Source organism: Phycodurus eques, chromosome 9 (assembly GCF_024500275.1).
Source record: "Phycodurus eques isolate BA_2022a chromosome 9, UOR_Pequ_1.1, whole genome shotgun sequence".
NCBI lineage: Eukaryota > Metazoa > Chordata > Actinopteri > Syngnathiformes > Syngnathidae > Phycodurus > Phycodurus eques.
The window spans coordinates 11,545,538-11,569,975 of NC_084533.1; the positions used below are offsets into that span (position 1 = coordinate 11,545,538).

At 42.3% G+C, this 24,438-nt stretch overlaps 3 protein-coding genes across 5 annotated transcripts in view; all 3 read right to left on the reverse strand.

Annotated features, from left to right (window-relative positions):
• tcirg1b (T cell immune regulator 1, ATPase H+ transporting V0 subunit a3b) overlaps positions 1–3,789 on the reverse strand; it is a 19,858-nt gene extending 16,069 nt beyond the window's left edge. Inside the window, exon 1 of the mRNA XM_061685623.1 lies at positions 3,653–3,789. The gene's annotated coding sequence lies outside the window, so the exon portion shown is untranslated. The remainder of the gene's footprint in view (positions 1–3,652) is intronic.
• Positions 3,790–4,451: 662 nt separating this feature from the next.
• On the reverse strand, positions 4,452–11,994 carry prpf19 (pre-mRNA processing factor 19). The gene is made up of 16 exons (XM_061685554.1): positions 11,833–11,994; positions 11,514–11,663; positions 10,929–11,005; positions 9,913–10,054; positions 9,739–9,812; positions 9,572–9,637; positions 9,441–9,482; positions 9,239–9,313; positions 8,373–8,448; positions 8,177–8,286; positions 7,945–8,100; positions 6,070–6,139; positions 5,810–5,983; positions 5,569–5,651; positions 5,248–5,353; positions 4,452–5,149 (listed from the first exon to the last, which is right to left on the reverse strand). The coding sequence occupies exons 1-16, from the start codon at positions 11,849–11,851 to the stop codon at positions 5,052–5,054; spliced, it is 1,518 nt and encodes a 505-aa protein (XP_061541538.1). The 5' UTR covers positions 11,852–11,994; the 3' UTR covers positions 4,452–5,051.
• A 675-nt stretch (positions 11,995–12,669) lies between these two features.
• LOC133408181 (uncharacterized) lies at positions 12,670–22,630 on the reverse strand. 3 transcript variants are annotated; one of them, XM_061686727.1, is made up of 11 exons: positions 22,525–22,630; positions 22,169–22,226; positions 20,029–20,544; positions 19,809–19,939; positions 19,597–19,732; positions 17,234–17,518; positions 16,790–17,128; positions 14,192–14,373; positions 13,763–13,864; positions 13,562–13,684; positions 12,670–13,497 (listed from the first exon to the last, which is right to left on the reverse strand). In XM_061686727.1, exons 5-11 carry the CDS (start codon positions 19,694–19,696, stop codon positions 13,276–13,278), a joined length of 1,353 nt encoding a protein of 450 aa, XP_061542711.1. In that variant the 5' UTR covers positions 19,697–19,732; positions 19,809–19,939; positions 20,029–20,544; positions 22,169–22,226; positions 22,525–22,630; the 3' UTR covers positions 12,670–13,275. The 3 variants fall into 3 exon arrangements, with proteins under 3 accessions (XP_061542711.1, XP_061542710.1, XP_061542709.1); XM_061686726.1 differs by lacking the exon at positions 22,525–22,630 and adding an exon at positions 22,355–22,509 and having other exon boundaries at positions 12,670–13,494; positions 20,029–20,043; XM_061686725.1 differs by lacking the exon at positions 22,525–22,630 and adding an exon at positions 22,355–22,508 and having other exon boundaries at positions 20,029–20,043.
• Between the last annotated feature and the right edge of the window lie 1,808 nt (positions 22,631–24,438).

Here is a 24,438-nt window from a genome sequence, read left to right on the forward strand (position 1 = left end):
GAGTGTTGTGCAGCTTTTCGGGAAGAGGTGATACAGGCTCTCGGTGGACGGCAGGAGCTTCCAGAAGACTGGACCACTGCAGCCAAGGTGATCAGAGAAGCAGGCAGGAGAGTACTTGGTGTATCTTCTGGCAGGAAAGGAGAGAAGGAGACTTGGTGGTGGAACCTCACAGTACAGGAAATCATACAAGGAAAGAGGTTAGCTAAGAAGAAGTGGGACACTGAGAGGACCGAGGAGAGGCGAAAGGAATACATTGAGATGCGACACAGGGCAAAGGTAGAGGTGGCAAAGGCAAAACAAGAGGCATATGATGACATGTATGGCAGGTTGGACACTAAAGAAGGAGAAAAGGATCTATACAGGCTGGCCAGACAGAGGGACAGAGATGGGAAGGATGTGCAGCAGGTTAGGGTGATTAAGGATAGAGATGGAAATATGTTGACTGGTGCCAGCAGTGTGCTTGCTAGATGGAAAGAATACTTCGAGGAGTTGATGAATGAGGAAAATGATAGAGAAGGGAGAGTAGAAGAGGTAAGTGTGGTGGACCAGGAAGTGGCAATGATTAGTAAGGGGGAAGTTAGAAAGGCATTAAAGAGGATGAAAAATGGAAAGGCAGTTGGTCCTGATGACATTCCTGTGGAGGTATGGAAGCATCTAGGAGAGGTGGCTGTGAAGTTTTTGACCAGCTTGTTCAATAGAATTCTAGTGCGTGAGAAGATGCCTGAGGAATGGAGGAAAAGTGTACTGGTGCCCATTTTTAAGAACAAAGGTGATGTGCAGAGCTGTGGCAACTATAGAGGAATAAAGTTGATGAGCCACACAATGAAGTTATGGGAAAGAGTAGTGGAGGATAGACTCAGGACAGAAGTGAGTATTTGCGAGCAACAGTATGGTTTCATGCCTAGAAAGAGTACCACAGATGCATTATTTGCCTTGAGGATGTTGATGGAAAAGTACAGAGAAGGTCAGAAGGAGCTACATTGTGTCTTTGTAGATCTAGAGAAAGCCTATGACAGAGTACCCAGAGAAGAACTGTGGTACTGCATGCGGAAGTCTGGAGTGGCAGAGAAGTATGTTAGAATAATACAGGACATGTACGAGGGCAGCAGAACAGCGGTGAGGTGTGCTGTAGGTGTGACAGAAGAATTTAAGGTGGACGTGGGACTGCATCAGGGATCAGCCCTGAGCCCCTTCCTTTTTGCAGTGGTGATGGATAGGCTGACAGATGAGGTTAGACTGGAATCCCCGTGGACCATGATGTTTGCAGATGACATTGTGATCTGCAGTGAAAGCAGGGAGCAGCTGGAGGAACAGTTAGAGAGATGGAGGCATGCACTGGAAAGAAGAGGAATGAAGATTAGCCGAAGTAAAACAGAATATATGTGCATGAATGAGAGGGCTGGTGGGGGAAGAATGAGGCTACAGGGAGAAGCGATAGCAAGGGTGGAGGACTTTAAATACTTGGGGTCAACCGTCCAGAGCAATGGTGAGTGTGGTCAGGAAGTGAAGAAACGGGTCAAAGCAGGTTGGAACGGGTGGAGGAAGGTGTCAGGTGTGTTATGTGACAGAAGAGTCTCTGCTAGGATGAAGGGCAAAGTTTATAAAACAGTAGTGAGGCCAGCCATGATGTACGGATTAGAGACAGTGGCACTGAAGAGACAACAGGAAGCAGAGCTGGAGGTGGCGGAAATGAAGATGTTGAGGTTCGCTCTTGGAGTGACCAGGTTGGATAAAATTAGAAATGAGCTCATCAGAGGGACAGCCAAGGTTCGATGTTTTGGAGACAAAGTTAGAGAGCGCAGACTTCAATGGTTTGGACACGTCCAGAGGAGAAATAGTGAGTATATTGGAAGAAGGATGATGAGGATGGAGCTGCCAGGCAAGAGAGCTCGAGGAAGACCAAAGAGAAAGTTGATGGATGTCGTGAGGGAAGACATGATGGCAGTTGGTGTTCGAGAGGAGGATGCAGGAGATAGGCTTACATGGAAAAGGATGACGCGCTGTGGCGACCCCTAACGGGACAAGCCGAAAGGAAAAGAAGAAGAAGAAGATTCTGTGTCACATCCAACAAGTCTGTCCACTTCATGGAAGGTTTTGAGGTACTACTGAGTTTAGCCACAAACAGGAAGGAAAAAGTTAGTATTATTTATGGAATTTCCCCCCCACAGTGGTGGTAAGTAAGTAATGTTATTATATGTTATTGTACTTAAGCAGGTTTTTCAGGTGTCTGTACTTTACTTGAGTATACATTTAATGACAACTTTTTACTTTTAATCCTTGCATTTGAAAACAAATATCAGCACTTTCTTCTCCTGAGTCCTAACATTTGTCAAAATAGGCTAGTTACTTTATTTCCAACATCCACGGATAACGACAACCTAAAAAAAATACAAATAAAAAAAGATGTAAATGGAGAGAGGTAACGTTAACTGTGGTTGAGATCATGATGGACTGAGATCTCGGGGTCATTTTAGGCAGTCAAAATGGAGGAAAGGGAACCAGGGCGTATTAACGACGATCGCTTCGGATTCAGATTTGGAGAAACAAGAGTTTCCCCATCCATGGCCTTTTTTTAAGAGAATTGTTTGATGTCAGCTCCCAGAATGATTTGGGTCCAACTGAGTAATCAAATATCTAAATTATCTTGTGACAGCCTAAATACCAAAAGTCTAAAAAAAAAATAAAATAAAATAAAAACTTATAATCTGAATACAAGGTAAGGTGTTTTTTTTTTTGGGGGGGGGGGGTTTAATAGCTCCAGTAATTGATAATATTTTGTTACTCAGTTCACGTGAGCAAAGCTATGGGAACACACCGTTGATAGTATAAAAGTTGAGCCAACTCAAACTCGCTCTTCAACAACAAGCAATGTGATTGCACACACACAGCAAGCACTGTGTAATTTAATAAAAAAATTTTGGTGCAGTTATCAAAGGGGTATTTGACATGCACGAAATTCATTTTTATTTTTTTTTACTTCAAAGTACTTTTACCACGAAATGTTGTCGCATCATTGGAGAACTTGAGCATCAAGTTCCCCTTTGCTGTAACAATCAAAAGATCCCACTCTTGCATAAAGAGCTCAATGAGCTGCCTGAAATTTAGAGATACTTTAGATCATTTAGTGCATATAAACTAATTTAGCTACTGAGTATTACCTAACGGAGGAGATTTCAGATGTGCTACAGTTAAATACAGTATTTGAGACTGCTTTGCTCTTTATTTTTCGATGGACAAGTTATCAAAACTTTGAGTGCAGTGAATACTTTTGGCTTGTTTTCCTCTTCACGCACAACAAGAATGCGAAAGTTACCGTTGATGGGACCAATCTATGGAATATATATTTTCATTCTATATTTATATATTTAAAAAAAAAATTTTTTTTAAACGAAACTAAAGTCACATTAGCTCCCCATCATGACTCAAAACTTAACTGGGTCAGCTGTTTTCTGTCACGCCGTACCAATTAAAACTGAGATGGTAGTTCAATAAAACAATCCGAACATTCCCGGCGGTGGATTACTTGAGCGAAAACACATGGAGTTAAACGGACTCGTATTTTGCGTGACAGAATGTCCCCGTTCCGTTGCTACATTTACTCATGAAGCCGACTTCTTCGTGTGTGTTCGTGAATACGCCAACAATGGCTCACCAGTCTCGTGTGGCTCAGTTCCAGCGGACTCCAAGCCTTTCGGTCATAAATGTCTGGGTCCCCGGCGATGAGTGTGAACCGGTTCGAAGCAGACGCCAAACTTGTGCGCTTTGGACTCCCACTTCCTGTTTAGGAAAGTCACGTTACTGCGGTCTCACGTGACTGTGAGCGAGCCGCCACGACACACCAACTCGCAGCGCCGCCATTTACCGTAATGCACCGTCATCAGCACACCGTTACAATAACTACTTTGCACTAGTAGAATGACTTGTCACATTTTTTTTTGCGCCACTTGTGGCATACCAGTGCGACCTTCAGATGGATAAAGGATTTTGAATAAATTTACAAACTAGTGCACTGAATTGTCTGGTGATGATGGAGCTGGATATTCAATAAACAAACGGTTTTCCGTACACCAGCGTTTTGCTTGCCACGAGTCACTAAGTTGTTGTTTTTTATGACGCGGTCTCAGATTACTTTTAATTGAAGGCATAGTTTCCAACTTCAATTATGAGTACAATACAGTCCTTGTTGAGCAACTTGGCTGTATAAAGCAGGCTTTTACAATTCATAGCTTATTATAATGGGGAAAAATATAGAAGAAAAAAAAGAAAGAAAAAGACCTAACATAGGTGAGATGTGAGCATTTGGCAAATGTAACTTAAGGACAGTGACCAGCACAAAAAGGAAAATGAGAATGCACTGACATTTTAGAGTAACTTTTAATACTGTAAATAATTAGGTATTTTCCAAGGCTGAGAAATTACATCGAGACTGTTTCATGAAACCTGGGACCTGGTAAATGGCATACAAAAGACATTTTATTGTAAAAGAGCACAGTTGCAACAGGTAAAATAGCACGTTGTGAGAAATACACCTTTGATTAGACAGCCATCAACAAAAGTGAACACATTTCCCAATGGAAAGAGGAAAATTAAACAAAGGAACGGATTTCAGACATCTTCCTTCTCCACTATTGTTACTACAGATGCACTTTCATCAAACCATCTAAACTTGCCAACATTAAGCCAGGGAATTTTATGACTTCACCTATAACCCCTCCCCTACCCCCCAAATGTTACACACAAACACACACTGAAAATACAACGGTTTAAATCAGGGATGCTAAAAAATAGAGGAAACGACGCTGCATCTGTATCTCATTTTACATTTTAACTGACTGCAAAAAAGATGTTGAAATTATGCTGCTGTGCTTTCAAATAGATATTTTGACTTTTTCGTGCACATGAGGACTAACATACTAAAAGCGGCAACAGATTTAGCAGTGATTCTTTTTTTTTTTTTTTTTAACTACAAATTATGTCTATGCCAATTATGTATCCACAATCTCTGGTCTATCCCAGTTGTCTACCTCATGTCATTATCAATATATGGTTTTCTACAAACTGTAAAATTTGAGACTTCGGTCCATTCCTGCAGAGCTCAGGAAACGAGCGTTCTCTCCAAAGGCCACACCACTCACCAAACCTGTGTGATCTACAAATGCACCAAATGAATAAATCAAAGTCTAAAATTGATAAAAATGTACCACATTGGACGGACATTTAATAATACAATTACAAGTGGGCCCTTACCTGTGAAATTGAGGACCTCAGACCACTGTTTGCAGATGTAGACGCGGATGTCCGACCCTCCTACAGCCAGGTAGGTACCACTTTGGTCAAACACGAGGGACTTCACCTGCAAGAGCAAGAGCAGGGAATGAATACATTGCAAACAGGCTGGAATGGTTGACTGATGTTACCATCAACACAAAGTAATCAAACAGTGTAAAGACATGTCAGTCATCACTTTTCATATTGCATCTCTTTCAGGGCAAAATTCCTTACAGAACATGTTTGTGTGTAGTACAAAAAAAGAAGAAAGGGATGACCTGACACATCGTCTTTTTTTACCTCATAGTTGTTGTCCAGTGTGATTGTCTTGAAGTTCTTGAGTTTCCTCAGATCCCAGAGTTTCAGAGAACTATCCTGCGCACCTAGAACGCAACAACAGAGGAGTGAATGTGAATAAATGTGTCCTAATACAAAACACATATTCAGGTCACTTTATGGTCAAAATGTCAATAGATGACAATGGCAGAGGTTTTGATTAAGAAGTGACTAGTATTCAGAAAAAAAATGTAATAGTGATCACCTGTCGCCAGATAGTATCCGTTCTCAGAGAAAGCGATGGAAGTGACGGGGCCAGAGTGACCAGGGAAGTTGGCCACGTTGGTGCGCTCCTTCAGGTCCCAGATCTTTATCTGTGAGTCAGCAGTTCCAGTACCAAAGATGAGACCATCAGGGTGGAACTGAGCACAGGTGAGGGCTGCGGGAGGAGAGCCAAATGGGAATGTTACCACCTGGAGAGGTGCTCCTATATTCAGAAAGCCCAACAAACACTGTGGCACTTACCACAGCTGGCACTTTCATCTGTGACTTTGGTGAGGACTCGACCAGTCTGGATGTCAGAGAAGGCCCAGTACTGCAAAACAACAGTCAAACAATGGCGAAGTCAAAGGAATGCACAGCGTGTCTCTATTGAGGTTTCTTCATTTGGACCCTAGCTATATCACAGATTTTAAAGTGAGAGGTTTTTTTTAAATGGGTTTTTACAAGTCCGAATTAGGAGCTGACCGCCTTCAGTGTCGTAGCGAGTTGTGCCGCACATGCCGGGCAGCACTGAGTAATATCCGTTGTTTCCACAGAGCAGAGAATATATGACAATTTTAGTCGGATTTCTTTTCCTCCAACAAAACAAAACAAATGACAATGACATTATTCAAAACTTGGAAAAAGGGGCCCCATTACCCATACTACATTTTAATAAAACATTTTATAAAATTTGACAAATTACCATCAATAAATTAACGGGAAAAAAATTCCCTTTGGGATTAATATGCCACAAGAAAACTGTCACTTACCATAACATGAATTAAGGTGTGCTTTCAAACAAAATTACTCTTAATAAAAAAATGTTGGCAAGGAAAATAAAGTTTATTTCATGCTGGTGTAATGTCTGGTGAACTTCCGGACACTCTTATTGACAGGTCACACCGTCACAAATAGTCGGGTAAAAAGTAACACACTGCGAATTGATGTGAATGAACCCCGGTGAAGTGGGTAATGCATTTGGATAAACTGCAGTACAAATTCTATGTAGTTGATTCTATGTAGTAGTTGATCAGAACAGCCACTACCACCAATAAAGTGGAATAATGTGTGGACAAATCACTGGTTTTGCAACGTCTAAACGGGCACTATGTCTTTTGACAATGGGCCGCGCAATCAACTCAGTGACTGCTCCTTGTCATAGATAAAACAATACTCATGTTAACTGTTAGCGGTTGTTTTCCCTTCCATGCAACTCTGTTTTGGCTTTAAGAGTCTTTACATACCGTATTTTCATGACCATAAGGCGCAATTAATAGTCTTAAATATTCTCCAAAATGGACGGGGCGCCTTATAATGCAGCGGGCCTTGTGTGTGCACAGAGTTCCAAAATCTCTAAATGTTGTGTGACTTCGATGAGCGCTCCGCTTGACTGACTAGGAGCATTTCCTGCCGACACGCTACTTACGCAGAGGAGCACCTCCCGTGCTTGCCATTGCCATTATTCACACGCACAAACCAATCTTTACCAAAGCTTTAGAGCATGATTCGACAGAACACCGGCATGTTTACGTACAATTGTTAATGCTAGCACTAGCTTGCTAGGCTACATAACATTTTGTTGCCTGCTTGTGAGCTGCACTGTATTGTAAATACATGAACATACCTCAAGCAGTCCTTAAAAGAATGTCCTCTCCCGAGCACCGGTGACCAACACCACAAGTTTTTCTTCCCCCTTTCTCACCCTACAATACATTGGCGCGGCACATTGTTTTTGTCACCATGGTAACGAGTGTAGCCGGTTGCGTTGACCAGTGACACGTTTTCTGGTTCTGCCTCTCCAACAGTGTTTGATTTGCCAAGATAAATCCCAGTGATCGTAAAAGACAGGATGCGGTGGTATCGGAATACATGTTGGGTAGTATTCCCACTGTTTGACTGAGCTATGGCAAGATTTCATGGCAGTAGTTAGACATCGGGCAATCAGGAAAGACCAAATTTGTTGTGTAGTCTGATCCAGGCATAAGTTTCATGCTGTTGTGCTGCTATGAAGTCATGTTATTCACATTAGTGACACCACTAACACCATCTTATCAATAAGGCCCATATTGAAAACAGATATACTGACCCAAAATAGTGGAAATGTGGCTTTTTTTTTAACTGAAGCAGCACTGATACCTGATCCTCAGAGGAGCTGAGCAGGTAGTCCCCAGTGGCGTGCAGCGACAATCCAGTGACACCTGCCTCGTGGGCACGCACCACCTGGACACAGTTGCCCCCAGTGACAGACCACACACGGATGGTGGTGTCGGGAGATGCAGAGAAAACCACAGACTGGAGGAGGAAAGGACAACTAAAATTAATACAGGATAGTTATAATCATGAAGGGGAAAATAAATAAAGAAGTGACCTGGGATGGATGGTAGATGACAGATGTGACCTTCTTGGTGTGACCCTTTAGGGTTGCCACAATCTGCTCCTCGTTCTTGTCAAAGACGACCACGTTTTTATCAGCACCACCTAGAGGAATACAGCAGTTGCCTCAGATCCAGGTTTCCTGATGGCTAAATGGGTCAAACTAATTTCAAAGCATGACACCAGCCTACCAGTGAGCACTTTGTTGGTGTCTGAGGGACACAGATCCAGAGCAAGAATACCTGGAACACTGGCACTGTGAAGACCCTAAAAGCAGAAAGAACATGCATGTCAACACAATCCTTGGGCTGCAGCTCTGGAATAGTTTTAGAATTGAGTTTTCTTCCAATTAACCGAGCAATAGGACAAGAAGTAATTTTCCATTATTCAACATAATGACATGCATGTGAGGTGCAGGTATTATATTGGTCCACTTGGGGTCATCATTCTTGCATTCTACTGCAGTATCAGTCACTGACTGTGTATGGCTTTGAAAGGCGGGGCCTGGCCCGCTGAGTGCCATTGGCGCCAGCAAATGAGAGCGTAGAGTTGGCAGGCTTTTAACTCTGCATGTTGAGTAACTCACCACAAGTTGTAGCCATCGTCTACTTATGTATGAATGTGCTTATTACGCATGTTTTAGTACCGTTTGTTCAATAGAGCGATTGAGAGTGCACCAGCAGCTGTGTCTATCCTTGGCCACTTGCGGGGGCATTACAATACGTTCTAATCAGTGATGGTAGGCTGTAATAAATTAGCTAACATCGATTTGTTTCCTTCTGTTGGCGATCATAGATGCGCAGTTGTGGTCGCTAGCACTTTATCTTCCTTGTCAAGTGTGAAATGATCTCAAACATTTTCCGTCTTTTATGGACTCTTTCTTCCTGGCTTGCCGCCAAAAAGATTTCTACAGTGTGGTGTGCGCAACTACAGTAAAGTTAGTCAGTGTAGGAAAAATGTTCACTGGGAAGCTACGAAGAAGAGATTTTTTTTGTTACCAACCTATTTGAGTTACTCGATTATTCCAAATGAATGACATTCAGCCATAAACACTTACAGCGTGAGAGGCCACTTGGCGGTACTTGCCAAGATCTTCAGCTCTAACCAGCTCCTCTGGAACAGTTTTTCCTCTCTGGACAAAGATGATTGAGAAGTTGAAACATTAACTTTAAAGTGATAAATAATAATAATTAAAAAAAAAAAAAAAAAAAATCTCACTGAAATGTTATAATCCAACAGTTTTAAAAACAAAAACCTACCTTCTTTCTCTCTGTGGTAAGAATTGTGGCTTTGTCTTGAAGCTGCAAAAATAAGACAACACTTCAGTCCAAAAGATGCACAAGAAAACTGACCCATCGAATAAAAGGACGAGTCTTGAATATAGTATTACCTTCTGGATGATCTCTGGAGTCATGCCCACTTGTTCATTAATCTCCATTGGCTCTCCAGCAGCACCCTGCCTCAGAAGAGATTGTGTTGAGGAGGAACAACATTTTGCTATACCATTAAACAGCTCATCAGTCATAAATTAATCTGAATAAATTGTTCATCACTCACCACTACAGCTGGCTGAGAGGCAGGGGCTGTCTGAGGTGTGATCAACCCAGCCTGAGGTTTGAGTGTGGCAAGAGCTGTGGAAGTGGGGAAACAGGCGAACTGTGTTAACTCATTACCTTCAATGACAACAAGGACATTTACAGCGACAGGTCACACAAACTGCTATCGACCTACCTTCTCTGGCCGCAGTAACCTCTTTAGTGAGTCGAGCGATGACTCTGCATGCGGCATCGTGTTGGTAGAGGGCGTGTGAGAGCTCTTGGCGAGTCGTCTGCAGCTGCTGCCTCAGGGTGAAGCTGTGAAGCATAACAGCATCCTAGACGAGACATGAAAACAGAGTGCAAACAATGTGTTTACTTGAGGGTAAATTTAATTCCAATTCCCTCAATAAAATAATAATTTAAAAAAACATTAAATCACATCTTACAATGCATCTGTGTTCTTGAGGTAATTTATTTTCCTCTCAAACTGTACCAAATGCTATTCCAGTTTCACAAACTGTAGTGCACATACTATTTACAAGCAGAGTAGAGCAATCTACACTTCTCAGAAAAGTTGAGAATATTTGGCTTTCAGGTGAAATTTCAGGATGAACCCAAAATGATCTATTTAAAATGTGAACTTAATTTGAGCTTCTCTAAACTTTTGAATGGATATGTCCAACGGTTTAATTATTCAGTATTTTTTTCCACAACTTGTTCTTTAAAAATGAGTTGAGTTTTCATTTCTATGGGTGTCCACTTCTATGCCTGTTTGTGACGCTTCCAGGCTCAATCGCTCTTGCAGCCCGCTGATGACGACGTGATTCTCCAAGCTAACTGGTCACTTTCTTCTGAGAACTTCCTGTTTTAGCCCAGCAAAAATAAGGTATTGTTGATCAATTTTTATGTGCTAATGTGGTCTCATGTCAATATGTAAACAGCATGATGAAGAGGATCTTTGATTTCGAATTGACCCAGGAAATGTACTGGACGATTTCTTGGAGCAAACACCTGTTGTAAATTTTGTCATTCAGCTCCTTGCTAGAGAAGAGCAAGTTGTGCAAGAAATGCTGAACATGTGCATTTAAAAGGTCAAATTCATTTCACCTATAAAGGTTATAGGATCATTTTAGGTTCTTCACCTCAATCCCTATTTCTGAGTAGTGTTCATCTTGTCACAATGGAAGCAAAATCTTTAAAAACACTTACCCACTCATCTTGGAGGGACTTTAGAATGGCAGGAATGCTTGTCGCTGATGGTGCCTTTGGTCTAATAGGGTGGGAGACTGGCAGAAAAGTTGCAAAATGTCAGCTATGAACATAAACACCTGTGGTTCTACTCCCCTCGCCGATTCAATAATATCCCCGAAGATAACTGATTGTTGTGTAATGTGTGACTTGGAGCGACATGGAAAGTGAATCTCATCTTCTCCTCTATTGTACACTTTATGATGATCTAAGAGAGTGTCTGTTTAATGATACTATAAAAAAAACAACCCTGATATGTTCTATTGGTCACAGGAGGAAAAGATCACATGGCTGTTTGATTTTCATGCTTTTGGAATTGTAGATTTTATTTGTAACATTTGGAAAAGAAGAAAGGATTGTTTGGCGTCTTCTCAGGCCATGCGGGCTGGGCGTAGAATTGGATGCACGACACAATAATAATGGTCATTCATTCCTTCAGTCAAATACAGGTCACCAGGTGAAGAGGTCATTGGCGTTTACTGCAGGGCTACGTAGCTTAACTTTATAGGGCGTGGGGGAAATGAACATGTCGATTCCAATGGTTACTTTTGATATCGACAAGTTGCTCCTCCGACAGCGGCTGTCCATTCATCGGGTCCGTCCCATTCTCTGCAATGTACTTCTCGATGAGCCGGCGCTCAAACACTTGGTTGGACACCGGAGAGACGCACGCGTGCTCTGGCACCTCGTTGGAGACTAGAAAAAGAAGATATTGACGCTTGAGCACAACAAGACGATCGCGGCGCTTTGGTAGGCGACCAGCACTGCATGGCCGCTAACGTTAGCTCATTCTGCTATTAGCATTAGCGCGGCTGCACAGCTAGCTTACACCGCCAAATCTTTGTATCGATTTCAAGTCACTTACTTGCACACACCAAAGACATCGTCCCGGGGAAGTCTTTCAAATCACTTCTGATGCCGGTACTGGGCGCGTTTAGTGCTTACGATACCGTAGAGTGTCGTAAACGTTCCCTTTAGAATATTTTGCTGAAGCTGGAGATTGCACGCTCTCCTTTCATTGCCGCTACGAACGGAACTTCTTCGTGTCGGGACTCGGGACGTCATTTGTGATTTCAGTGCTGCACTGCCACCTACTGTTGGCATGACGCAGTCGTAGTTCGGTACTGTGTAAGTATCCAAGTACTATTTTGTATTTCCTTACCGGTACTTCCAACCGCTGCAAAAACACACAAGGAGTTTGTCTGTGGTAGTTGGAGTCACTCTAGGAATAGCGCAGAAAAGACACCATAACAAAGTGTACATTTAGGTGATAAATATTCAAAGTTCGGCAATATCATTTTAAAAGATGCATTGTATTCATAATACCTGAAGGGGAAATTCAACTCAGTCTGATTTAGATTTTGAGTTGCATGAAACATTGCACATTTTTTTTAACTGGTCTTTTTGAAATTCCAATTACATGAGTTGTTAGTATATTGTTTAGAATTACTGGTAATTATGGATACAGAGGATACGATGTACATTTCATCGTACGGTACTTGTTGATTAAAGGCATTTCCAGAGAAGCAATTTTTGTTGTCACAAACTCTTAAATGTTACACAGTTTTAAATCTAATTCATATAAAATCCGAGCACATGACTCAATGTACTGGACAACATGATCAGATTGGAATCTGATAAGATATACATTTATTTTAAAAGGAACGATACACATTTTCACATTGCAAAAATATTACGTTCAGCCATTTCCGTCACTTGGAGGAATTTGGTGGTCGATATTTTGGTCTTGACAAGGTTCACAGGATGTTGCAATACTTGGTGGAACGTTTTACATCATGTTAAACAGTTGTACAGTGCCTCAGGAGTTATTATGGTAAAATGATCTTACATCACAGACACATGATAATAGAAGAGATCAACATGAAGACAAGAATAAATGCCTTCACGATATTAGTACAATAAGTTAATATTCCCTTTTGCAAACGCTAATATCAAATGGCCAAATTTCTACTTAAAGCCCTATATATGCGGAGAGTTCACCGAGCGCACACGCAAACACAGATTCAGCAAATATATACAGTGCATATCACGGTGGTCCTGAGGGTCTGGAGGTAGGTAGCATCCGAGGACAGCAGAGACTTGAGAATGTCCGGCACAGTCAGAGTGAATAAATGTATGAAGCAGAAAGGATAATATTCAGCTCATGCTTCAAAAATACCATTACACGGACAATAATGACATGCATGGATGGATGTCAAACCGCTGGAAGTACAATATAGGCTTCGTTGCAAAAGGCACAGGTGAGTTGTTTCTTCTCATGCATGCTTCTCTGCCACCTCTCCATGCACTATAAGAAGTTCAGCTTCTCGGAAGTGTAAACACTGCAGGCATCGGACGTATCCGTGTCCAGCGGCAGCGCGGAATAAAATTCATTCGTGTTGCTCTGCCTTTCTTGAACTGCTTTCTTATTGATCTGGAATTGAACGCAACCTTCGGAAGACTGCAGGCAATCTGATGCTCCAGCCACTGGAAAGGAAATCCTCCTCTCTTCCTCGTGAGGTATTTCCTGCTAAGGAGGAAATAAGTGATTTAATGAAAAATAAACGGCTTCTACATGCAAACATCTGGCGTACCTCGGCAGAAGAATTGCGACAGGGGGAGCTCAGAGAAGGGGATCTTTGTCCTTCAACATTTTCAGCCCTCGCATGAACAGGAGTGAGCCAAGGTGGAGTTCCTACCGTAACGGGAGTGTAACCCTGGAAATACAAACAGCAACAAATAAATACAATGTGTGTGTATCTCCTATATGGAAACCTAGGTGTGATCCGCCGTACAGTATGAACCGGACTGGCTCTCGGGGTCCATTTTCTCGGCGTCCCCTGCTGCTGGCCGTGATTATAGTAGCCTGCAGGCTGAGGGCTTGGCTGGCTGTAGTTCTACATCGACATAAACAACAGTCATGTGGCTGCGTAAAAGACATGAAAAAGTACATCCCCACTTTAAAATTCTCCTAAATTATTTATTTGTAATTTTTTTTGTTTGTTCTTTAATGTATGTATGAATGTATGTATGTCATAGTGTGGTGATGACTCCAGACAGGATTGTAGGTCCATTCATTCTTTGCGATTGCATGAATGCCGAAAGGCTTTCCATGCTGCAATGCGATATAATACACTGTCTGTATATTCGGATATTAAGATTGCACTAAACGAAATATAACTCTTGCAAGCAAAAGGGCATCCTGGGTGTCCCAATCTGCTCACCTGGATGTTGACCCTCGGGGGCTGGGCTTGTGGCGTGCGGTTCGTCCTGAGGCAGGCGATGATCTGCGACAGGCTGCAGTTGGGGTAGCGCTTCATGAACAGGATGAAACCGGCCAGCGACACAAACATGCCGGAAGGGACAGTGATGGACTTGAGAAGAGCTCGCCACCTGCCCCCCCTTTCTAGAACAATTAGAGAGACGAGGCAGTAACGTTAATATCAATATTAACTTCTCATATTATTTATTAGCCTTCTGCTAAGATGCTTGCTCACAAAAGTAAGCATCCACACAGGCGCTTAATGACAGATATAACAGCGGGTCTTAACGTTCCGTGAGAGGTTATCGATCATTGCAACTTGCTTGTCATGATCTGTGTTTCTGTGGTTTCGATTATTTCGTTTTCTTTCATGTGTTTTTGTGACCCAGCTTCATGTCTTTGTCATGCTCGTTAGGTTTTTGTTTCCACCTGTTCTTGTCAGCCCTCGACCTTCTTCTTCTTTTTTTGTTTGTTGGCGTGTGGCATCCAACGTTCAAGATGCATTACCGACCACCTACTGTGCTGGAGTGTGGCTCAAAAGGACATTCCTACACATGTGCAGTATTTGGGAGCAAAATAAATAAATAAAAAACAGATCAACGACAAATGAGGTTCTCTTTATCAATCCTGTTTCATTTAAAAACGGAAACAAGGCTTTTCGCTTAATTTCTTCAGTGTTCAGTACATTTCTGAGACTGAACACTGGAAGCCCACTTTTCTCCAACTCAGTATTTTATAGAAATGCCGTCCTGTGTGACCTCCATTCCAAAGTTTTTGCCATTCTGTTTTTAATATAAGCCTTGACCTCACCCATCCCAAAGGGTATTCCCAACCATTGTTCTTGTTTAAGTGCTTGGTTTGCAAAAGAATCAGCTTTTTCATTGCCTTTTATTCCTGTACGTGCTGGAACCCACAGAAACCTGACGATCGTCTCTAATTTACTTAATCGATACAATAGCTGATACGTTTCAAATAACAAATCTGACCTACTTTGTGTTCTTTAAGGACAATAATGCTGATAACGAATCTGAACAGACTATAACCCGCTTTAACCTGTTTTGTTCAGTCAACTTTAGTGCCATCATGATTTCAATTCCGCTATATACATACTACTAAGTGATCTGATGTCTGTTCTTGAATGTTCATATTTAAATCTGGAATGACACATGCAAATGCTGTTCACCCCTCTACCTTGTGTCAACCAATCAGCTCCATCCAGCCACTTGTGACATGTTGTCAGGTTTTCCTCAATGTCTCGTCAGTTTGCTTGTATTTAGTTCCCTGGTTTCTTTCAGTCCTTGTTGTTGTATTGTTGATTGTCGTCTCTTGCTGTGGGTCATTTTCCCCATGTTATGGTTTCGGTGAGTTTATCCCTCTTGTTTCTTTGTTACCTTGAACTTTGATTTTTGACTTTGTTAATATAGCATTTTTTGCCTCAATGATCCAGCCATCCATTTTCCAGAACCGCTTATCCTTACAAGGGTTGTGGATTTGTGCTGGCGCCTATTTCAGCTGAGTTCGGGCGGGAGGCCGGGTACACACTGCACTACTCGCCAGCCAATTGCAGTTCATGATCCTTGCCTTTAATGTTGATGAAATTAAATATCATTTTGAGATTCTTGCCCTCCTACATTGCCTCCCTGCTTCACTGCATTTGGGTCACCCTTTTTGTCACCTTCACCGCCAAAGTTGACATTGCTAAAGTTTAACAGTAAAATAGTCCATGTGCACCTAAATTGGCCTGCTATTTGACTCTTTATTGGTATTATTTTGTGGCACGTCTCCCTCACAGTTCTGAGGATCAGGGTTCAAATCCGGCCTAGTGAGGATAAGCAAGTATGGAAGATGAATGAATGACTTATTTCTGTCTTGATGGTTGAATTATCCATCCATCCATTTTCTGAGCCGCTTCTCCTCACTAGGGTCGCGGGCGTGCTGGAGCCTATCCCAGCTGTCATCGGGCAGGAGGCGGGGTACACCCTGAACTGGTTGCCAGCCAATCACAGGGCACATACAAACAAACAACCATCCGCACTCACATTCACACCTACGGGCAATTTAGAGTCTCCAATTAATGCATGTTTTTGGGATGTGGGAGGAAACCGGAGTGCCCGGAGAAAACCCACGCAGGCACGGGAGAACATGCAAACTCCAAACAGGCGGGACCGGGGATTGAACCCGGGTCCTCAGAACTGTGTGGCTGACGCTCTAACCAGTCGGGTTGAATTACTTACATGTTAATTTACATGCTCAATGCATGCACGTTTCAAAGTTATTGTGTTTGTATGCAAACTCAGGTGTGTTCCTCAAATATTTTGGAGCAAATTCTGCCACTGATGATGCACAGCCATCAACCTCCACAGCCCATATATCTTACGATTATTAAAGTTTCTTAGTCTTTTTTTTGTTATTATTATTTGTGCAATGCAAGATCAATTAGTCTTTGCTGTTTTTGTATTCTTGCATGTTTATAATTCAATATATTTTAAAGAAGTTATATGGTCCACTCCAGTGTGTTTCGGGGGGTTGCTGTAAGGAGAAGGGAGGAATTGTTACTCACCAATCACCTGCAATAAGGTGGAAGACACCAGGTTGCCATTAATGTCTCTGATCTCATAGACGCCATCGTGCCTCGAGGTCAACCTCGCTATGACCACTTCGTTGACGGATCCGTTCCTGCCCACGGAGACCAGACCCCTGTACCGCATGTCGTGGTCGGTGATGTGGCCCTCGCGCATTAACTGCACGGGACCGCGGGGGGGCTTGGAGTCGAAAGGACCCAACGAGGATTCGTCAGGGTGTCGGGTGGGGGTGAAGATAAGGTAGGCACGTGGCACGGGGAGGAAGAGGGGGAGGTTCAGAGACTCTTTGGTGAAGCGGGTCACATTGAAAGTGTGTCCTGCATCCATGTACAGGGACGTAATACAAGATTTAAAGAAATACGATCGTTAGTGTTGTTAAACAATACACATATGACTCTTCGTCCTCTTGAGTTGTCTCTCACCACGGACAGTGAGGGTGCTGCGAGACAACACTTTCCCCTCAGCGTCTCTCACTGTGTAGTTGCCTTGGTCGGCTTGCGTGACTCTGTCTGCCACCCAGACCCTCCTGTCTCGTAGCAACCGGCCCCGACCCACAATGCCAGTATCAGGATCGGTTCGGTTCCACAGGACTATTGGCATCGCCTCGGCTGGAGCGCCTCGGGGAGCAAACTCCAGTACGAAGCCGTTCTCAGGGATATTGTGCTCAAAGTTTTCTCCATAGTTTCTGTAGTATGACTTGATGCATTCTAAGGTAGGAAAAGGATGATCAAAACAGTGACTTGAGTCTATCAAGAATGCATGTTAATGACACTGGTACTGTATTGTTATTTGAGTTGGGAGTCTTTGGTTTGAGAGAAGACTCAAAGCCTGTTGTGAAAGCTTTACCTCACGGTTTGTTCAGCTTTGTGCTGAATTAATGACGCCATAGGCCGAGTGTGCCACCATTATGCACTGAGGTTCCATCACCTCTGTGTCTCAAATCTTGTAAAATGGATGTTTGTGTGTCTCCATAACTCTATACATCTTCCTACTCCTTTGCTTGCATGTAAACACTGTTTAATGAGTCGTTTATGCTTTTTAAATTCTACTCATTTTCTCTTTTTGGTAATTCTTTCCATCTTCCAAAAATGTTTGAGAGGGGCAAAATGTAAATTTAATATTGATAGTAGCATTATTATTGGCAGTCAGTCAAGGGGGTAGTGAAAATATGTGCGTAATTGACCCCCCCCCCCCAAAAAAGGTTTATTCAGTGTTCCCTCGCTATATTGGGGTTCTCCTATTGCAGATTTAGCGCATGGTGGATTTTTCTTCATGTTCATATCGTGCATTATTTGGAATATCATAGCATTTTAAGTGTATGTTGTAATTTTTTGTTGTGGTCATACAAATGCTTCCTAGCCTAAAACACTAAAACTGTGTTTTAAAAAAAAATAATAATAATAAAAAAAACATTTCAAGGAATAAAACGTACATAGTGTACAGTACTACTGTGCTTTATTGTATGTTTAAGAGTTTACAATGTGGTTAAGAGAATAGAAAGTGTTTATAAAAGTATGGTAGAGGTTCATCGGCATGTGGGGAAGATTCATAAGAGTTTGAGGAGGTTCATACTGCTTTAAAATGTCTATAAATGTTTTTTTTTTAAATGTGGTGGCTTCTTCAGAATTCACCATTACTGGGGTGGTCCAGAACCTAACCCCCGCAGTAAACGAGGGATTACTGTAATTGCTTATAAATGCCTCAAAACTGCAGCAAAGCTCTACCTTTGTCTAAATAAAGCTCCACAACTCACTGCAACATACAGGGGTGCCTTGAGATACGAGTAACCCGACTTATGAGGTTTTTTTAGATACGAGCTGTAGTTCTGGCAATTTTTTGCTTTGACTTGCAAGCAAAAATTTGAGACAAGCGCTGTGTGATGGCAGTAAACTCGAGGCAACTCCACAATAAACAGCAGTTTGGCAGTGAACAATATAAAAAAAAAAAAAGAGGGTTCAAACTGTTTAATGCCACTCCCTGCTGAGGTTTACTGTCAAACTAAAGATATACTAAATGACACTAATATAAAAATAATAATAAAAAAGGAGAATTACACGTGTTTAAAGCAATCACATTACTTTGCATTAAAGTCCACTAATGCTAACACATAATGGGAAATGCCATAGATGGGCTAACGAACACAAACAGTGTAACAACAAATGTAGCCAGACAATATAACAATACAGGCATATTATTTATACTCTGAGACAAATGACTAAAATTACCGCAGTTCACTGATTCACTTACAGTTGTTGTGAAAATCTTATTTGCTTGTCTGCATGACTGTAATATACCCTCCAGTGGCCAAGTAACACACACCAGAAGGAGCTGCAACAAATTATGACGCGCAAATTGTTTAATTCTATACAGAATACAGATATATGCTTTCATAAAGTAAAATGTAATAGAGAGCTATTTTCCTTATTAGAATAAAAAAAACAATTGGTTGTTTTTTTGGGGAGGCTGGAACAGATTAAAGCTATTTCACTCGTTCTAATGGGAAAAGATGACTTGAGAGATGAGTGTTTTGAGTTATGAGCATGGTCCGGGAACAAACTGAACTTGTATCTCAAGGCAAAGCTGTATTGGTAAATTGGAGGCGTGGTGAGCACCATTACCTGACAGAAGAACAGGATAAACTGTTTGGAAAGCAGATGTATAGATATTCGTTTAGTCTATTTCAGCTTAAAAGTCAGGTAAAAAAAAAAAAAAAAAAAAAAAAAAAACATCGTCAAAAAATAAACTGAAAGGTGTTGATTTGACAAAACAGTGAAAACGATCCAACCTGAAACCGTCAGACGAACAGTCTCATAGGTGAATCCAGAAGACAGTTTGATAGAATAAAGTCCCTGGTCCGCATGAGTCACATTTTTCAGGACCAGCATTTTGTCTTTAGTCCACTCAAAACGAGCGTCATTCACCTAAATAAAGAAAATAGGTTTGTTAACTGTGTGCATTTGAACGGAAAGAGGATCTACAACTAACTCTTGCCCTCACAATTGTCTTCTCGAGGAGAACACGCCTCGGTCCTGCAGTGTTCGGAGTAAAAGTCACGGTTCTTGATGTAGAGTAGACCGGCAAACTGAATTCCTTCCCGGCGCAAACTATCTGGACTTCTTCTCTGTCACCTGTCAAAAAGGAAAAAGAAGTCAAGAAAATTGTTTTCCCCATTTCCTAGTAGAAAAGAATATGATGATTTTTTTTTCTGTTAGCTCACCCAGTATGACCCAACCTGTAAAGAAGTAAAATTATGTTTATTCACCAAACACAGTGCAATACCCACTAGTGTCATGAATGACCCTTTAACAAGTTAGACAGCCTGTAAAGTGAATTTCGTGATTTGTTTCTAAAGATATAAAAATATGGTTGAAGTGCTGAAAATGTGCAAAGACAGTGAACAATTTTGTACTGAATATTTCAGAACTTGAGATATAGCCTTGAAGTCTTTTTCAATATTGTGTTATCTGCCATCTGCCAGTGGATTTATAGTTTCCTGACAGGCAGGACAAAGCAGGTGAGGCTGAGGTACACCACATCATCTCCATGTGGTGCGGCCGACACAACCTGGAGCTGAACACGCTCAAGACTGTAGAGATGATCGTGGACTTCAGGAGGCATCCTTCGCCAGAGCTGCCCCTCACGCTGTCCAACTGCCCCGTGTCAACCGTCGAGACCTTCAAGACCTGCGGCTTCTGAAGAAGCACGGTCTGCCACAGGAGCTGTTGAGGCAGTTCTACACAGCAGTCATCGAATCAGTTCTGTGTTCTTCCATCACAGTCTGGTTTGGTGCCGCCACAAAAAAGGACAAACTCCGACTGCAACGGAATATCAAAACTGCTGACAAGATTGTCGGTACCCTTCTACCCACCCTTGAGGACTTGGACGCTGTCAGAGCTAAGTTAAGACCATGAAAAATCCTCTTGCACCCTCCACATCCTGGTCATCAGCTCTTCCAGCTGCTTCCCTCAGGTAGGCGCAACCGAACAATGCAAACTACAACTAGCAGACATTCCAACAGGTTCTTCCCTCTCGCCATTAACTTCTTAAACAGTTAACTTACAATTCCATTGCAACATGCTGCCAAATTTCTGTCTTGAGTTTGTTGTCACATCCCTGTCAGGCCAATTATACATTACTCGTGCACTCAATGTAGTAGTCTCGCCACGCTGCACTATTTGCATATCTGTTGTTGACCAATACTGGCCATTCATGTGCCTGAGTAGACTGACTGAGTAGTATCTGCAACATTTGCACAATCGACATTGTCCCAGATTATCGCACTACTAGTCACTTTAAACTGCATTGATTTCTGGAAGTCTCGGCGCCCTTTGCACAATGGTCATTGCACTGGACTATTGTTCTATTAGTCATTCCAACTACTCTAAATGCTAGGGGACTCTGCATCCTTTAGGACAATTGTCAAAAAAAAAAATTGAACCAGCATTACCAGATTACTAGCAAAAAAATGTTGCTCAGTTACTGTTTTTTTTCAATGTCTTTATGTCTCTAAAGTATTCTCTGTCAATTGACTGTCTGTTGTCGTACTCGAGCGGCTCCGACTACCGGAGACAAATTCCTTGTTTGTTTTTGACATACTTGGCAAATAAAGATGATTCTGATTCTGGTGTGAACCAATCAGAGCCAAGCTGTTTTCCGTATTTACATTTTCGAAGATAAGTGATCCAATAAGAGCAAAGCTCATTTAAATGTCAAATAATAATGAGAACTCCAACTGTCTCAAATGCCAAGCAGGGGAAAAAAGACATTTGAGCATTTCCAACCAAGATGATCGTGCAAACCTGATAAGAGGACATAAAAGATTAAATTAAAATTAAATTAAATTTTAAAAAGTAATGGAAAATGTTACACAATAGATATCTTTGTTTTAAAATTCAAACAAAAACTTCAGGGAGCTCCCAGGCTCAGCAGCATGTCCTAAGAAGTTAAACGAAAACTTAAACAAATAAATATCTAGTTTCCTGCGGTTTACCCAGTTTTACATTTCTTTATTACCAGCCGTCAGATTTGTTCAAAAAAAATAATAATAATAACAATAATAATAATATTGGTGCTGTTGCACGACACTTCGCTGGCATAGATAGATGATACTTATTTGTAGTAAATAAATTATAATAAATCAACATTTCTGGCCGCACACCTACTTGGATCTCTGACGGCACTAATGGTGCCACCGCACAGTTGTAGATCATAGAAAGACTCATTGACCTTCAGTATTATTGTTGTGAACAGATGCGAACAGGTTTACAGTCTTGATAGCCACCTTCTTTGGGTTTTGTCCCAAACTACGAATCTTGGCTGCAAGTGGCACCAAAATGATTTCAAGACAGCTCACTCACCCACAGCAAGAGGGAGGCTGCAGAGCATTGCGACCAGGGCGCAGTGAGACATCTTCTCCTATATTGGGACAAAAACAAAAGCAGGTTGGTGCATCTTTGCACACAGGTGGCAGCAAAGCAAAAACAGACACTAGTGCATCCGTCATATCTTATGTTGCACTCAAGATAGCCATCGTCCATGCACACCTGCATACACCGAGGAAGGTGCGGTAAACATGTCTAAAGGAGCCTTCAGTGACGTGACGGCCTGATGACGCCCCTGCACTCACGCATGCCATGTCCAACGATCCCTGCTTGATCACTTATTGATTATCTATACGTCATCACAGTTTTAACCCGAACCAGCCCGAACCCACCTGCAGGATACGCCGGAAACAAGTCCACAAGAATATATTCAGGAATGTTTGACATGAATGGGGATAAACGCGTATAAATGATGATCCGCAGCGCGCACGCGCAGTGGCTTCCTCCTGTTATTTACGGCGATGTGTCGGCTGTATTCTCAATTCCTTTTAGGCTAACAGCCTCGCACACTGCGTTACGTTGGTGAGCTCCAAGGGAATAGATACGCTCTTTGCGCAAACGATTGCGCGCTAACGCTAACGAGCGGCGAGGTCTACCGCTGCGCCAACATAAAGATTGATTGCAAATAGGGGGCGGGGGGGGAGTCAGCCTGATACAGTCAAAATAGACAAAAAGAGCCGTCAGCGTCACATTTACAAAGACCACACACCGTTAGATTCAACACTCACTTTAGCTTTACTCAAGGAGTTTGACCTTATCATCTGACAAGTCATATTTGATGTGTTTTTTTTTTTTCATGTGACTATTGATGTAGGACACAAATGGCTTGTGTTATATTATCACGTATAATCACAATACAATATCCAATCATATCCAAATGTACATATCTAAAAGCAACAAATGTGTCTCCCATGTTTTATTCCTTTCAAAGAGCACGTTTTTAGGTGATTTTTTTTTTTTTTTTTTTTTCAAATTTATTCTGATATAGCAATATACCACAATACAACATCATTACACATTTACTGTATATGCATGTACACGTGCGGACAGGGTAGGCAAATGAGGCATTTTGACTATCAAAAATCAAAATAGACATTTTGCTATCTTACAGACTTATTCTAAAGCTGATTTCAGTATAGTTTTCTGCACTGTGGTCTCGATTACGGAAATGGGAGAAGTTTGGAACCACTGGGACCCTTCCTAGATCGGGCCGTCCGATCAAACTGAGTAACCTGGGAAGGAGGGCCTTTAGCAGAGAGGTGGACAAGAACCCTATGGTCACTAAGGCGGAGCTCCAGTGTTCCCTTGAGGGGATAGGAGAAGCCATCCAGAAGGTCAACCATTGCTAACTTACTCCACCAATTAGGCCTTTATGGTAGCGTGGCCAGACGGAAGCCACTTCTCACTAAAAGGCCCATGGCAGCCCGCTTAGAGTTTTCCAAAAGGCACCTTAAAGATTCTCAGACCTGCAGAAATACAATTTTCTGGTCTGATGAAACCAAAATAGAACTTTTGGGGCTGAATTGTGTCATATCTGAGGCACTGGGGCGCCCCAAGGTTGTGTCCTCTCTCCGCTGCTCTTCTCTCTCTACACGAACGACTGCACCTCAGCGCACCCGGCTGTCAAACTCCTGAAGTTTACAGATGACACCACTGTCATCGGCCTCATCAAGGACGGTGACGAGTCTGCATATCGACAGGAAGCGGAGCGGCTGGAGCTGCGGTGCGGCCGACACAACCTGGAGCTGAACACGCTCAAGACTGTAGAGATGATCGTGGACTTCAGGAGGCATCCCTCGCCACAGCTGCCCCTCACGCTGTCCAGCTGCCTTGTGTCAACCGTCGAGACCTTCAAGTTCCTGGGAATTACGGTCTCTCAGGACCTGAAGTGGCCGATCAACATCAACTCCGTCTTCAAAAAGGCCCAGCAGAGGATGCACTTTCTGCGGCTTTTGAGGAAGCAGGACCTGCCACGGGAGCTGCTGAGGCAGTTCTACACAGCGGTCATCGAATCAGTCCTGTGTTCTTCCATCACAGTCTGGTTTGGTGCTGCTACAAAAAAGGACAAAGTCCGACCGCAACGGACAATCGAAAGTGCTGAAAGGATGGTCGGTACCCCCGTACCCACCCTGGAGGACTTGCACGCTGCCAGAACTAAGAGAAGAGTGTGAAAAATCCTTGTGTTTTTTGGACATACTTGGTAAATGAAGCTGATTCTGATTCTGATTCGAATCTGATTCTAAGTG

Bases quoted from the DNA above. Each gene is read 5' to 3' on its own strand.
- LOC133408181 (XM_061686725.1), bottom strand. The intron at 19,733-19,808 runs GTGAGGGCAAGA...TTCTTTATTTAG, and splicing joins TTCTCCTCGAGAAGACAATT to GTGAATGACGCTCGTTTTGA. The intron at 13,685-13,762 runs GTACGGCGGATC...TTGTATTTCCAG, and splicing joins GAGCCAGTCCGGTTCATACT to GGTTACACTCCCGTTACGGT.
- prpf19 (XM_061685554.1), bottom strand. The intron at 10,055-10,928 runs GTAAGTGTTTTT...TGTCTCGTCTAG, and splicing joins AGTCCCTCCAAGATGAGTGG to GATGCTGTTATGCTTCACAG. The intron at 5,354-5,568 runs GTAAAAAAAGAC...TTGCTCTTGCAG, and splicing joins CACTGGACAACAACTATGAG to GTGAAGTCCCTCGTGTTTGA.